The sequence below is a fragment of the Indicator indicator genome, chromosome 26 (assembly GCF_027791375.1).
Source record: "Indicator indicator isolate 239-I01 chromosome 26, UM_Iind_1.1, whole genome shotgun sequence".
NCBI lineage: Eukaryota > Metazoa > Chordata > Aves > Piciformes > Indicatoridae > Indicator > Indicator indicator.
This window is the reverse complement of record NC_072035.1, coordinates 5679488-5694303: the sequence shown is the minus strand read 5'-3', so window position 1 is coordinate 5694303 and position 14816 is coordinate 5679488. Positions and strand designations below refer to the sequence as shown.

The following is a 14816-nucleotide window of genomic DNA, read 5'->3' as shown; positions in this document are numbered from 1 at the left end:
GGGCTTGGGCCCTTGAGACTCTGCCTCAGGATGGAAACTGAAATATGAAATCTGTCCTTTCAAATGAGTTTTATTTGTGTCAAGATGGTTTTATTCCCTAGTGCATGGTAGTTAAAAAGTAAGCACTTGGTTTCTGACCTACAACAGCCTCTCTTTGAGAACTCAAGGAGATCCCAAAGGACAGAGAGAGAGAGTTGAGGTAATACCTATCTTTAAAATAAGTGCTGAGAAAATTCAATTGAGCTTCAGGACCTAGAATAATATCAAAAGTAATAAAAAGTTAAGCAGGCAGCTTAGCTGGATGACCTGCAGTGTCTGAGCCCATGTAGCCCCCTCAAAGATGTGTGTCTGTGGCTTTTATGTTCCCATTCCACTGCAGAGCTGTGATAGCACAGGGAGTTCTGGGTTTGCCTGGCTCCAGCCAGAAGCAGACTCATGAGGATCACTTCCCTGTGCAGCCCTGGGACAGACCACACAGCCAGCCCAGCTATATCCTCAGTGGAGAAGGAACTGCTCTTGCTACTCCTGAAGATGGAGTGATAAAAAAGCAATTGACATGGATGGGTCACTAGAAATCATGGTCAGTCAGTCTGAATGACTTGTTTTGTCAGGATGAGTGGGACAGTGAGTAAAGGAGAGGCAGCAGACATGATACGCTGTCTTTTTTTGACTTTGCAAAATTATTACTTGTCTGATTTCATAGTTCCCAGAACGTAGAAATTTGGGTCTAGATGAAATGCTATGAATGGGTTGGAGAATATAAAAGAAAAACAAGGTAGTGATTGTTCATTGCTTATAAAATTGTGAAGATTTCTCTAGAGACGTTCATAGGTATGTAGAGATCTGCTTTGAGCCTTGTTCCAGTCAATATTTTCCTTAACTATTTTCATGATGGAATTGAGAACGCCCCAGTGGTGTTTGTGGCTGCTCCAGCCTGAGATGGCTTTCAACCTTTTTTCTCTCCTGTGCAGCACACTGCATGTCAAATTAACCTGATAAGATGCATTCTAATCGAGGTCGTGTTCCATTTGTTGTGTGCTCTGCAGCAACGGAACTGGAGTTTGGTCTAATGAGGGTTGTGTGCGTGAGAGTGGGGACCTCAACTACTCAGTGTGCCTTTGTAACCACCTCACCAACTTCGCCATCCTGATGCAAGTGGTGCCTCTGAAGGTGAGATTAAGCAAAGGAGTAAATCTTTCTGTTAAAAATGCTGCATACATATGCCAGTTGCATCCTCACGCCTCATCGGTGAGTGATTGGAACTGGGCTCATTTTTTGTCCAACTCAGATTTATTTCACATCCCACTTTCTGGGATGATGTTTTGTTACTTCTTAACTATATTTATTTTTTAAAACTTTTGGGAACTGAAATGGAGCATGAAATGAAATGCATTTGTGATAGGTGGCAATTGTCTTTCTTTATTCTCATGCTTTTGACATGATTTCTTAGAGGACTAGGCAGAAAAATACACCAGAGGACATTACACAGCTGACCCTGGCTTTTATGGTTTGTTTTCAAGACAGAGACAGCTGAGATGGGGCTGTTGAAGGGTTTTGATAACTAGACTTGTGGCATATGAACAGCCAAGTTTGAACTCTGTGTGATGCAAGGTCTGCTGCCACCTGGCCCCTACCATCTTTCCAAGTGCCTCCCTGATGCTGTTTCTTCACCTTGTTGCCAGTCAGGGGCTTGTGTAGAAGGAGCGTAAGAAAGAAAATGGTGCTTTAGAGTTTAGAGTGAGCCCCTTCTCTATAGAATTCTCTATGCTCAGTTCCTTTGGCCAAAGCGTTACCAAGCAAGCCTGTTTAAGCTGGAGTAGGACACCTTCCCTATTTAATCAGGACCTTATGCTTGCTATTCTTCCCTTAGTTTGAGATGAAGCTTTGAAGGCAAATGCATTGTTTTCCTCACTAGACACGTTCTTGTCTTTGTTGATACCTCACAATGCCTTGAGATACCCTCAGAGGAAGAGCTGAGTGTCTGCTCCTTGCAGGTGAAATGCTGGTTTATACCTACCAAAGGACTCCCTCTACAAATTCAGCACCATGCAAGGTCTAGCCCCCATCCTGGACAGCAGCAGACAGACACCACTGCCATAAGGATGAGAAATATTTTTTTACTGACTTATTTGAATATTCTAATGTCAGGAAGTGTCCAATGGAGGTAGTGATGAAGCCTTGCTCGGACAACTCTCTATTAATAAATAATGAATGTATACAAGAAATAATTTGTAATCCACACTTTTAGTGCAACATATGCTAATTGTCTATCAAAATTATACTCTCTGGCACATTCTCAGCTTTCTAGAAACACCATTGTAATAATATAAATTAACAGACTGCTGAGGAGCTTCAGCAGGACAGAAGGAGTTTTGACCACTTTCACCTGAAAATCCCATTGCTGAACAGAAAAAAAAAAGGAATCTTTTTAAACTTGTGGCAGGAAAAGTGAAATGCTGAAATGGGATGAGAGTATTTCCAGTGTAGGGTCCATGTGCTCCTAATACAAATCCATGAGAATTTGAAATGCTTGCTGCAGCTTTCGAGGTAAGATTGTGCAGGCAAGCTAGAAAACATGCATTGATTTCTGACCTCTTAAAGGTTAGGTAAAAACAATGTTTGCATGCACCTCAATTGGCAGAATTTCTAAATGCATTGTAGCATGGAGAAGTTTGCATTCACTGGTCTGCAGAGCAATGAACCTGAACTATACCTTGACAGGACTGCTTTGCTCTGCTCTCCCAACACCTGCACAAGACCAGTCTGGAAATAAGGTGGAAATGAGAATGGACCCATGTGGGTCTCAGGTACTATTGCTGCTGACAAACTGTTGAAGGATGTCATCCCTTCAACATGCTTCAATTCCAGTTCCTCTTGCTGGCCTGTTTTGTAGTCTCTCTCATCCCAAGTCTCTAACCAAGATATAACCTTTACATTGTCTGTTTGGGATTATTTTGTGTGAGTAATTTTTTTAACTAGTGGAAAAAAAAAGTCTTCATTGTGTAACTGGCATGAAGTTAATATTCAAGCAAAGAGAAGCTGCATGGCTTTTGAGCTATAAAAGCAGGCAATGATCAATTACAGATTCCTAAAACATTTACTAAGTATTCGCTTCACATGTCTAAGCAATAGAGCTTTCTGAATCAGCTAGACAGCTGGAAACTTCTCCCAGGCATCTTTACAACCCTGATCAGTAAATGTTAAAATGAGGTAGATTTTAAACACATATATGTGTTTATTCACCATGTTCTGAAATTCATGAGCCACATTTCAAAAGGCCCAAATAAATCACCCCTTGGAACACTAGGCTGTCAATGATCTAAGAAATTGTTGCAATGATATTATATTTGATCTCTCTACTCATAAATGGAGTTAACAGATAATAAGAGACAAGAAAAAGAGAAGGTGGGAGCATGCAATTGCCCACATTTGAGCAGTTCTATTTATACAACTATTATATAGCTGTGGCTGTATAAATAGAACTGGATGAAATTTTTCCACATGAACACTATTTTTGACAAAACATCTATTTTTCTTGTCTAGTTTCTGTCTCTTACAAAACGGGATCAGCTTTTCATGAGAAAATGTAAATAAATTGATGGAAATGGATTGCCTGAAAACTGGGATGGGGAGTGTTCATCAATAGCTCTATTTTGTTACAAATAAGTGACTTCATTTTTCATGGGAATTCTTCATGGGTGTTTTATACTTCCATTCTCCTATGGAAAATACAATTTTCCTTTCCTTTGTATGCATAAATGCATCTCTCAGGGTCGTACGAACAGGCAAACACCCTCTCCAAGGGCACCATAACAGCTTTTAACCTAATGCACCAGGCAGCAGAACTATAAAAACCAAGGTATGAATAGTTCTACTAGCCCTTGCAGAAAGTCAGGCAGATGCATAGAAAACAATAAATAAATAAAAGAGAGGAGAGGGTATTGACAAGTCTAAAGGGATGTAATGCAAACCAGTATGTATGCATCACCTTCAGACCTGGGAGAACACTGCTGATATGGAAATCCATGAACTCTTGAGACCATTTCAGTGCAGGAAGTGTTCTGACTCTCTCTGGTCCTCTTAAGAACACTGATTTTCTTTATGCTTGAAAGGACCCACAAAATATAAGCTTTCCACTAAAGAGACATTGAAGGTTTTCCAGAATTAGCTGTTCACAACCAGAGAGTGTGGCATATTCTCTGCATTCAAAAAAGGACAAGGTGTCTCTAAGCAACAAACACCAAATATAAGTAACTTTCCTCAGAAACAGCTTGCCCCATAAATACTTGTGGTGAGCTTTCCTACAGACCAGAGAGCTGAGCTTGTGTGACAACTTTGTCAAGGATGATGACTTCCTCCTGCAATTTACGCTAAATTTGAGCAGGAATCTCCTCTCTTAACTCCATCTCTTTGTTTTTGCATGATTAAATTGAGCTTTTTTCCACTTAGAGAACAATAGCATGATCCAGACCTTGAGAGCTTAGATGCATTTTGAGCCTGCCCCAGTACCTCCCTCCCAGCTTCTACTGGACCTTCACCAATATCCAGCAGATCTTTCTGTATGTTTACACAGTTTGTGCATTTCTGGTGGGCATAAAATGCCTTTGCAGTTTATCAAGATTCTTTATCATGTAATTTTGTTATAAGGTACAGAACTATGTTCATACTTTATGCACCTTGAGCAGGAATTACTATGTCTCAAACGGATTTAATTTTGTTTCAGTGAGACATTCATAAAAATAGAATTGTAGGATATCTTGCATCTCGAATACTTGAAGTACTGTGAGATGAGGAATGCTGGCAAATTTTTAGACATTTATGGAGCAGAATGTCATGTGGGTCTGATTTCCAAGGAGCATAGAAATGCAAGAAAATTTTTAGGATCAAACTGCAAGTTCTTGATTTTTTTCCCTCTTGATCTTTACTCAAAACAGGTTAGATTAATTCACTCAGCATTCTGCTGCAAGTCTCTCCAGAGACTGAAATGTGCTGAGATGAAAAAGAATTTTTATTCCAATATTTCAGCAAAACAAATTAAAAAAAGAGAGTTCATAAAGAAAAAAAAATTAAATTCTGGAATTTTAAATTAAATGTGACAAAATAAACCTCCTCTCCAATATTGGTGTGCTATACAGCAGTGTGGGAAGAAAAAAACTTTGAATGTTGTGAATTAGCAAAAACCAAGCCCAGATGACATCTGTATTTCAACGCCACTCCAGATTTTATATTAGCTTTGGCAAGAGCTTGAGCGCACTAAAGCAGCAATGATTGTGGAGGAAGGCTACGAACAATGCTGCTGCTGAGCTTGAGATCCATGTGTGCAGTTTAGCTGCTTTCAGTGGTGCAGGGCATTAGCAGTTGTAACAAGTTTATTTCAGGAATGAAATAACCATCTTGGAAAAACTTACGACCATGTGGTGCTCAGATGTCAGCCTGGCACTGACCTGTTAGCCTGCTGATGGCTTGGCCCATGTGGAATGCTGAAATTATTTGTGTCTTTATCACTCTGCTGTCATGTCTGTATCACGGCTGGCCCAAATTTATGCTTGCTTGCTGAGGTTCATTTATCACGCTGCTTTTAACTTGGGAAATGATAGCATTTATTTGGATTTTTGGAGATTAGTGATCATCAACTGGTTTAAATGAGTAAGTAAGTTTACTGAAGGTAAAATGTGACCAAGGATGAACAGAATGTTCCTGAAGGGACGTGTTCAACTCTTGAGCACCTTCATGAAATTGCATGGAGGAAGCCAAGGTTAGTTGAGAAGTGTTTTCACAACTCTGATCAAGTTTCTAAGACTGAGATTTTTACAATTGCATCTCCCCAGCAAAACAGATTACTAGGACTTTCAGAGGAGTTGTGAAAATATCAGCTAACATGTATAACCTTCCTCTTGGAAACTCATTGCTCTGATCAAACTTCTCTTTTTGATAGGGAAGACTGAAGGAGAGTCTTCTGAGAGACTTCAGTCATTACAAAATCATTACAAAAGTTGTAGTCTTGAGGGTACATGTCTGTCCTCCTTCCTTGATCCACAGAAAGTATTCCAGCTTTTGCTTCATCTGGTGCAGACAGAACAAACCCTACTGCCAGCTGCCCTGCAATGTTATAGTTAGGGAGACAATGGTGCATTAATACAGCTGCAGGAGGAAAAATAAATAATCCATTTAGTCTGATGTGTTTACACTGGTTTATGTTTGCTTCTTCTGGAGAAGTTCCGAGCAGAGGGCACCCAGGGTGATGTGCTCCCTGTGGTGGTTTTCTCGTAGTACTGCAGTACAGCAGTCCTCCACTGTGCTGCAGGCTTGACCCTGGGTAGGAGCAGCAGAGGATGGAAGATGAGATGTTCCCTCAAGTAGGCATTCTCTGCTGGCACACAGCCTTGGGAAATCTCAACCTACAATGCTACCTCCTTCACCCAGCACTCATTGGTGCCTCTCGCTGGAGGGGAAATGGCTGGTCTCATTCCTGGGGTAGGAGGAAGAGATGAAATCAAGAGAGATGTGAGCGCAGTCAGACAGAGGGATGTCATAGGGTGCTTCCTAAAGAGCGGAAATCAAACCAACATGAAATAAGCCTCATTTCAAAAGCACTCAAAAAAAAAAAGTCAGATGCCATTATTTTATTTTGGTCAGCTTTACTTCCCCTCATCAGTCAGTGGGGCCCTTTGCTCCTGCCAGGAAACGTGCCAGCCATCTGGCAGTTTTTATCTTTATAGTGATCCAACAACTACAAAGCATGCCAGGCTATTTGTACCATCTGCCACATAACTGTCATTTCAGCAAAGGGATGGTGGACACCTGGGGACCCAGAGTTCAAAAATTCTTTTAAAGGGGAAATCATTGTCTCCCATAGGAAATCTGAGTTTGAGGCTTGGATGCCCCTCCCCAAAGGGACCAAGGCAAGGCATGACTGTAAAGTTTATGGCTCCTAGACTGTTCTCTGAAATTGTTTGGGTTCATTTGGGGTTTTTTTGCCCTCTGTTTTCCCCACTTTTTTTCTTTTCCAGCTGCAAGGGTATAAAAATGACTGCAGCACAGTTCACATGCGGATGGACATTTCCAGCAAAGCCACAGTGTCGTACGATCTGCGGCAGAAATTGTTCCGGTTTTTGAACACATTTTCTGCATTCCTAAAGCTAGAAATGACTTCGTTTTTCATCTTGTTTGTAGCTCTTGTTCCATAATTCAGGAGGCAGAATCAATCAATACGGTTCAAGCTGCCCAATGGGCCTGAAAGCAGAGAATTGTTTATAAAGGGGGCAAATACATTAAAACGTCTGCTATTGCAGCTGGAGCTATAGAGACAACGCATAGCATCTTCAGGGAGCCCAGAATTTTGAAAAGGCTTGGGGATTTGCCTGTGAGGTTCTATTTCCAAAAGGAAGGACATCTCAAATTCCTTCTTTGAGGCAGTATATGTGTTTTTATTTTATTTTTCACTGTTGCAACAGAGTTTGACGACAAGTGTTGACAATGTATGCTTGACCAAAACCAACGTGTAGCCATACTGGTGTTCATAAAGGCTGTTTTGGAAATGGCCTCATATTGTGAAATCCTTTACAAATAAAAGAGATAGGTGTGCAATTTTTAAGTTTAGAACATTGTTTACTCAAATCTAATAATGCTGTTATTAATCAACCACTGCACTCGGAGATTATATGCTCTAAGAGGACAATGAAATGGAAATAATGTGACATTCTCTGATTTCTGCTGTTTTGTAATTTAAATATAATTACTTTTCTCAGTGTGCTTTTTGTTGCTAGGAATGTAAAAAGTATAATGCCTGAGTCTAGTAATTTTTCTTTCGTGTTGTGTGTTTAAAAATTTGGAGAGGCATTGAAATATTTTTGGTCATTGTTTATTACCATTGACACTTTATTTAATTGAAGAGATCTCCACAGACAGTTTAGACAGCCCTTACCCATCAGATGAACAAAGATAAATCAGCCTATGTGTTTATTCTAGCACTGTTGTGTAAACTTTTCTTGCTCTTTCTCATTCTGTCCATCCCCCCCACCTCCTTTTTGTTGCAGTGAATGTTGTCCCTGAGGAGGAACACGTCTCACTAATGTGTTCACAGTGTGATTGTGCATCATATTTTTTTTTTTTTGTCCTTACTATGCTCATCTTTCCTGAAAACTGAGCATTAATCTTGATTTTTAACTCCAAGCCATTGTTCATTCTTTTGCTATTCCATTCCTGTGCCAGTACAGCTCTGTGGAGCTTGATGGAAGGAAGCAGAAGACTTTCTGTTTCTGTCCTTAGTCCCACAGAATTACATGGCAAAACTTGGAGCAACGTTGCAGGATACTAAACCCCTCAAATTCCTTGGAGAATTGTTTGGCAGTTACTGAATTTCACTCAGCAGAGGAGAACAAAATAAGATTTTTTTATTTTGGAAAAGCACAAATATTTGAGTGCTGTAATAGTCAAAAGAACTCTTGTTTTTGAGAAAGATGAAACAGGACTCTATTTTAATCAGAATACTTAACAAAATAACATAGATTTCCTTCCTATGGTGAAAATGAAAGCACTGAGCCATTTGGCAGCTAGGTCTTGCTGACTAAAGGATTTCCCCATGCAGTATAAAAATGTTATGATACTGCACCTTTATCCCTCACTGCTCTCTGTTGAATATCTTTAAATTTAGTCATTCTATACTCCTGAGTTCAGTCTGTATTGGCCCTTTTATGCCCCTTCCCCCCAAAACATAGTGCAGGGGAAATTCAGGGCTGGATACCTGGAGACTCGGATGAGGTTCAAGCCACAGTTAGCTGCAGTCCTAAATCTAAATGGACATTTCTGAATCAAAGCCCAAGCCCTGGATAAGGACAGTAGACATACTAATTTTCATTGAATTTTACTAGAGGCTGGTTATTTAATTATCCTCAACTGGTCTGAAAATTTCAGTCTGGCAAGAGACCATCATTTCTCTGCCTGCAAGAGCCTGCTGGACCCACACTGGGTTTTATTCTCCTCACAGCCCTGTCTGATGGACTTCAGTTTGCTGTTAATTGGAGAACAGGATGAGTCTGCTCTTGCTGGAACAGAAAGTAGAGAACAGATGTACAAATCTTAGGTGTATTGGCAAAAGTAGCTCCTTCGGTTTCACAGAGGATAATCTGCTGTAAATACAGCATTTAACATTTCTTGAGAACCATGGCAAGTCTTAGGTCTGAAATTGAGGCAGAGAAAACCCACACAGCTTTGTGCTACACAGAGATAGGAGGAAGAATTTGCAAATATTTTCTTTTTTTTTTTTTCCTTTTTTAATCCTCAAACTTCATTATGATTTGGTACTGCTTCACAACTTGAGTCCTTCCTGCCATGCTTCCTTCAGGCTTCATTTGAACTGAAAACTTGCTGTGTGTGATTTGTAATGAGCAGCTTACCTACTGTTTGATAACATCTTGCCCAAAACTACTTTAAAAGATGACGTGGGTTTTAAAAAGTGCTAATTAATACCTTGGCAAAGATATTTGGAAATTTTTCATGTCACAGTGAAGTTTTAAATAAGCAGCCACAAGGCTGGACTGGCTGTAGGAAAATGTGTCTTTAATCCCCCAAGCCCCCTCTGTAGCACTTTATTGCTGATCCCTAGGAGCTGTGGAGTTAATAGAGAATGGGAACTCAAAAGCAGTTCTGCTGTAAATGGCTGATAAAGGTGATTGCACTGCAAAATGTGACTCTCAGAGCTCTTTTTTTTCTCTAAACTCACAGTATCTGGTACATTGTGTCTTGAGAAAAGAAGTGTCTGAATCCTGTTAGACCTTTTTTTCCCCTGTCAGTAGTGATTGTGCAGAGCCATTAGGTATGGCCCCACCAAAATCGCTCTTGTGGACTCAGTGAGCAGACTGAGCCTCCTGAACTAAACACAGATGTTAATTTGAAAAAGCCATAATGTTATGTACCTAACAAAGTGCTTGGCAAGCTGAAGGAAAACAGAGATTTGTATTGTTATTATTATTTAATATATAAATAAAGGCCTCACTGGACTGAAATTGAATTTCAGCAGCCTTTCTGGATGCAATTAAAACCATTAGCTTCATCAGCCAAGGCCAGTGTTTTAATGTCTCTGAAACACTCAGGCTGCCAAAGTTAATTATTCATCCTTTTCCTAATTGGATTCAGATTGCATTTTAAAGGTGCAGCTTCAGTAGGGTTGGTTGAGCCATAATTTTTCAGCCCTACCTCTCCTCCCTTCCCTCCCTGCAAGAAATGTCTCATAAGATATTGTTTCAAGCCTTCTCAGAAAGATTTGATAGCAGATTTCAGCCCAGGCCAACAGCTCTTTGCCTTGTGGCAGATCTTAGTCAGTTTGATAAACAGGGTAAAAACCAAATATCACCATCAGTAAATTCATGATGGGAATGCTTCTTTCAGTTGGAAAGCCGACCAAAAGGGACACTAAAATATAACTTACTCTTATGTTTGTACTTGGGGCAAAAAGCAATTGACATGTCTTAAATTCCCAGTAAAGAAATAACTTTGGGTTCATAGAATGTATATAAGCAGGTGAAAAATATCTTGTTCTGTGTTCTACTGGTGCTAAAATACAAATGATAGTTAGATAATAGTTCTTAGATTGCAAGACTCATTTAAGACTGAAACATTTTCTCAATCAAGAACTTAGATTTTTTGTTTGTTTTGAAGAAGATGCATTTCTTTTCATAAAGGAGATTTCAAAAGCTGTTTAGACAATGAAATTACTGCTTTTGGTGGCTGAATTGTGAAGTTGTAATTTGGTATATGGATAAGCTCTTTCAGCTTCAGCTGACAAACTTTAAGTGTTTGAACTCAGCCCTGTGTATGATGTGTTGCCTCTCAAGGCAGAGACATTTTGCAGTATGCAAAGATGAAAATTTTAGATTAGTGCTTTGACAAAATGATCCTTCCTCTGGAGAAAGCCAAAAGTACCTCTTTGCAGAGCAGAAAGTGTGCTGTCAACTGCCTGAGAGATGAATAATGAGGGAAAAAAAGGACAGGAGTGCAAATTTCACACAAAAGAAGGTGATGTCTGGAAAGAGACATTGAGCAGAGAGAGCCCTTTGTTGCCCAGACAGATGCTCTGATCTGACCAGTTGCTGTTTAATGTTCCTGCAACCCATCTAGCTTTTTGCTGCATTATTATGCTGTGTGGTATATACAGCTGCTCATTAATGTTACATAAATAAGTAGGTTTTCTGTTTTAGATACAGATCAAACAACTTTTTCCTGTGTAGCCTACTGAACAAGCCTTTCAGCCTCCAAAGACCTCTGCCGGATACTTCAGAGATGAAAAGTACCATCCCATTATAATAATATTTTTTCATCTTCCTGTGCAGTTATTTTTAACCAGATGAATTAGTTGTTGCTCATTTTCCTGTTATTAACAACATTATAAGGAAAAAAAATATCTGGGAGTCTGATAATTTCTCAGGCCATCCAGTTGCCTGTGAGTTTCCAAAATACAAGTGTTGAGCAATGTACTAACTTCTTTTATGAGGGAGAACAGGGCTAAGACAATAGACTCTGACATTGCAGATGGGTGTAACTACTGGACCCATCAACTCTTTGTCTATGCTGCTAATGACACTTTCAAAGTAAAGGGTGCTGCAGCCTAAACTAAAAGGGTGGAGATTTATATGGAGTATGAATTTTTTATTTGACTGTTTGTCAAAGCTGAAACTAAGAAACATTTGTCTTTTAGTGTTCATGATTACTAGCACTCATGATTGCATGAGCTCTTTCCCTCACTTTTCAGCTTGCTGCAGGGTAAGAGAAACAATGCATAAACTCAAAGAAGCAAAACCTTTTAGGAGAGAAGAATGATTTTAATGTAGATTGGGACAAGTGTGAGAATCGGGCTCGTGGGACTACTTTACAGATTGGTCGGTGTTTTATTTGGTACTTTTAAATGCTATTTTCTTTAGTAAGAGCATTACAGCCTGATTAGCATTTTTGTGCTGACTACGAGATCCTCCCAAATTACTCTCTAGTATTCCATGTCATGCATGAAGACTGAAAATTTTCTAGAGGACAAACTGAGGCAAGGCGAAATCAGAGCAGTGCAATTATTAGGAAATTGTTTCTTAATTGATAATGCACAATGCTTTGACACTCCAGGTATTTCTTAAAATCTCTGTGTGCTTGTTATCCCTTGCAGTGTGTGCACAGACACACCACATCCAGCTGAGCTTAGCTGCTGGGTTGTGAGTAGTTAATAGAGACCTGAAACTTTAAATACGTACCACATACCTGTATTTAGAGATGAGGCTTCATGCCCTGGAAATCATTTCAGGTTTGTTTTCTCATGCTGTATCCTTCCCCCTGCAATTTGTATCACCCACAGTAATGGAACTTCTATGAACAGGGTCTGCTCTCTTGCACTTCTCCAACCTAACAGTTCAGTTTGAGAACCCCTGTCAGGCTTCACCTTTCCCTTAATAAACACAGAGTGATTCAAAACTACTTATTGGTTTTCTATCTCACATGCTAGGTAGGGTGAGAATATGAGCTACAGTGAGGTTGCTTTTGTTACCAGAAGTAGATATTGATTTGAGAGTGTCACTCCTGAAGCATCATCAGGTTTTGGTTGTGTTTACCAGAGCAAGACCAGTTCCCAGTTCATAGATGTGAGGACTTACATAGGTTATCTCAGGTTTGAATGAATCTTATGCAGCTTATTTACAAGAGATCATTTCTTCCCTTTTTTGGTTTCTAAGTAAATCAGGCTCTACTTGGGAGAATTTGATTCATGCCTTGTCTTGCTCTGCAGGGATTTCTGGAGGCAAGCTGAGCTAATATACAGAGAAAGACTTTCTTAAAGGCATCTTAGTTATGATACAAATTAGTTCTATCTTCTCTTGGATTACTTTGGAAAAAAACAAAGGCTGTGATTTTTTTTTTTTTTTTGCCTTTTCCACTAGATGGACCCCCTGTATCTTCTTTCCTTTACCAATCTTCCCCACCTTTGCCAACACCAGCACTGTGATAGACCATTGTCAATCTACATGAGCACTGAGCAGCTTTGACCTCTGTAGGGAACATTTTCTGGCTGCAGGTGTTGGGAGTGAAAAGAGTGAAAGAAAGCACTGAACTGCTGAGAAATACTGATTGGAGAGTGATTTGAAGCTCAAAGAGCTCCATCAGCTTTCCTCCTTTCACTGCTGAACTCCAAGCCTCCTGTAGCAGGAGAAAGGGATGTGTATTGGAGCAATCAAGAAATCAGGTCCATGCATTTGGGATATGAATATCCCTGATGACAAAATAATTTCTAAACTGCCCAATTAACCATAGAAGTAATTCCTATTTCATGAATAATCTGGGAAGAAGGGCTATACATGGCTTCTGTGGGGGATAAGGGCAGAAATTATATGGACCATTGAAGCTTGTCCAGCATACAGAACCTCTTTTGTTTCTGCAACTGATGCTATCCAAGTCGGGGGGGAAAAAATGTGTCTTTGGCTGAAAGAGAAGAAAGGCTAAAGAGCTGCATCATATTTCCCAGGAACAGTAACACCATAGCAACAGTTGTCTCTCAGTGCTGCTGGTGCTGCATCGCTTAATAGTTCTCAGATTGCTGAGCGAGCCACAATCTATTCTGCTGCACATGAGCTGATACTACTCACAGATAATGACAAGAAAAACATACAAATAAAACACATCAGCTTTGTCTGCCTTAAAAAAGATTTTTTTCCCCTTTTTCTCAGAACAGCATGGTGTGTTATTTCTCTCCTTTAAAAGAAATTGTAGTGGGAAGTCTATTGGTAGAACTGGCTGGGATTGTGACTCTATAATGAAATACTTTGTTGGGGGGGAATTTCTAGTGTGCATGTGGAAAACAACAGAAAATTCCAAACTGTGAGAAATATTTTTTTTTTAAATTAGATAGCTTTTATGTAAAAAAAAAAAAAGGTATTTTTGAAAAAAGATTTTTATGAATAAATATTTTGAATGAGTTTTTAGTTAGAAATTTATGGTATTGAAATTAAACCCTATTTCAAGCATCAAAATTAAAACTTTTTGATTGACTATACATATTTTTTTTTCAGCTGTTCAGTTTATGAAAATGTCAACTCTTTCCAAATTCAAGTCAGGAAAAAATGTTTGAAAATTCTTCTGAGATGAAAAAGCTTTTTCCTGCTTAGCTCTGTTCTACTTATTATGTATTCATTCTGCCTGGCTCCCTTTGTTGGGTGTGTCTTTTTTTTGTCATTCATTATGAGAATTAGCATGGAAAATTAAAGTACACTTGCTGATTAATTTTGGATGAGTGGTCAAAACACACTGTCCCTTCCCCATTGAATCTGTCCAGGTTTTAACCTGGTGGTGGATACTACGGAGTTACAGATTGAATGCTCATGAAAACTGAATTACTTTTACAAAAGGTACTCACAGATTAGTACAAAGGCTGAGACAAAGGGCTTAAACTCTGACTACTCATGCTGGGTCTTTTCTGTGGTTTTCCATTCAGTAGATGCCAGTCCAGCTCCTTCAGCAGGCACTAAAAACATGATACATTAAACAAAACAAGTGGGCTATAAATGGTCTGTGATTTATGGGTCATCTTGGTTTGTCAGTTCTCACTGCTGTGAAGCACTTCTGGTATTTGCACAACGATGTAAATTATTGCAGCATGAGAGCATTAGCAAAGAGCCCCGTGAGCTCTGAAAGATCCCATTGCTGACATTGTGCAGCCCAATAAACTGCTCCGATCTCGGGCTTGAGGATAGCACAGCAGCGGAGAAACTGTCTGATTTATAAAACCAAAGGGGGAACCAAAATGCCAGGGGGGCACATGGATACCCTGGCTGTGTGACTGAGTTTGGATT

General features: G+C 39.6%; 1 protein-coding gene across 1 annotated transcript in view; it reads left to right on the top strand.

Annotated features, from left to right (window-relative positions):
• Positions 1-14816, top strand: part of ADGRD1 (adhesion G protein-coupled receptor D1) — a 156188-nt gene that overhangs the window by 89997 nt on the left and 51375 nt on the right. Inside the window, 1 exon segment of the mRNA XM_054392762.1 lies at positions 1047-1170. Within this exon segment, the coding sequence (XP_054248737.1) occupies positions 1047-1170 (124 nt within the window).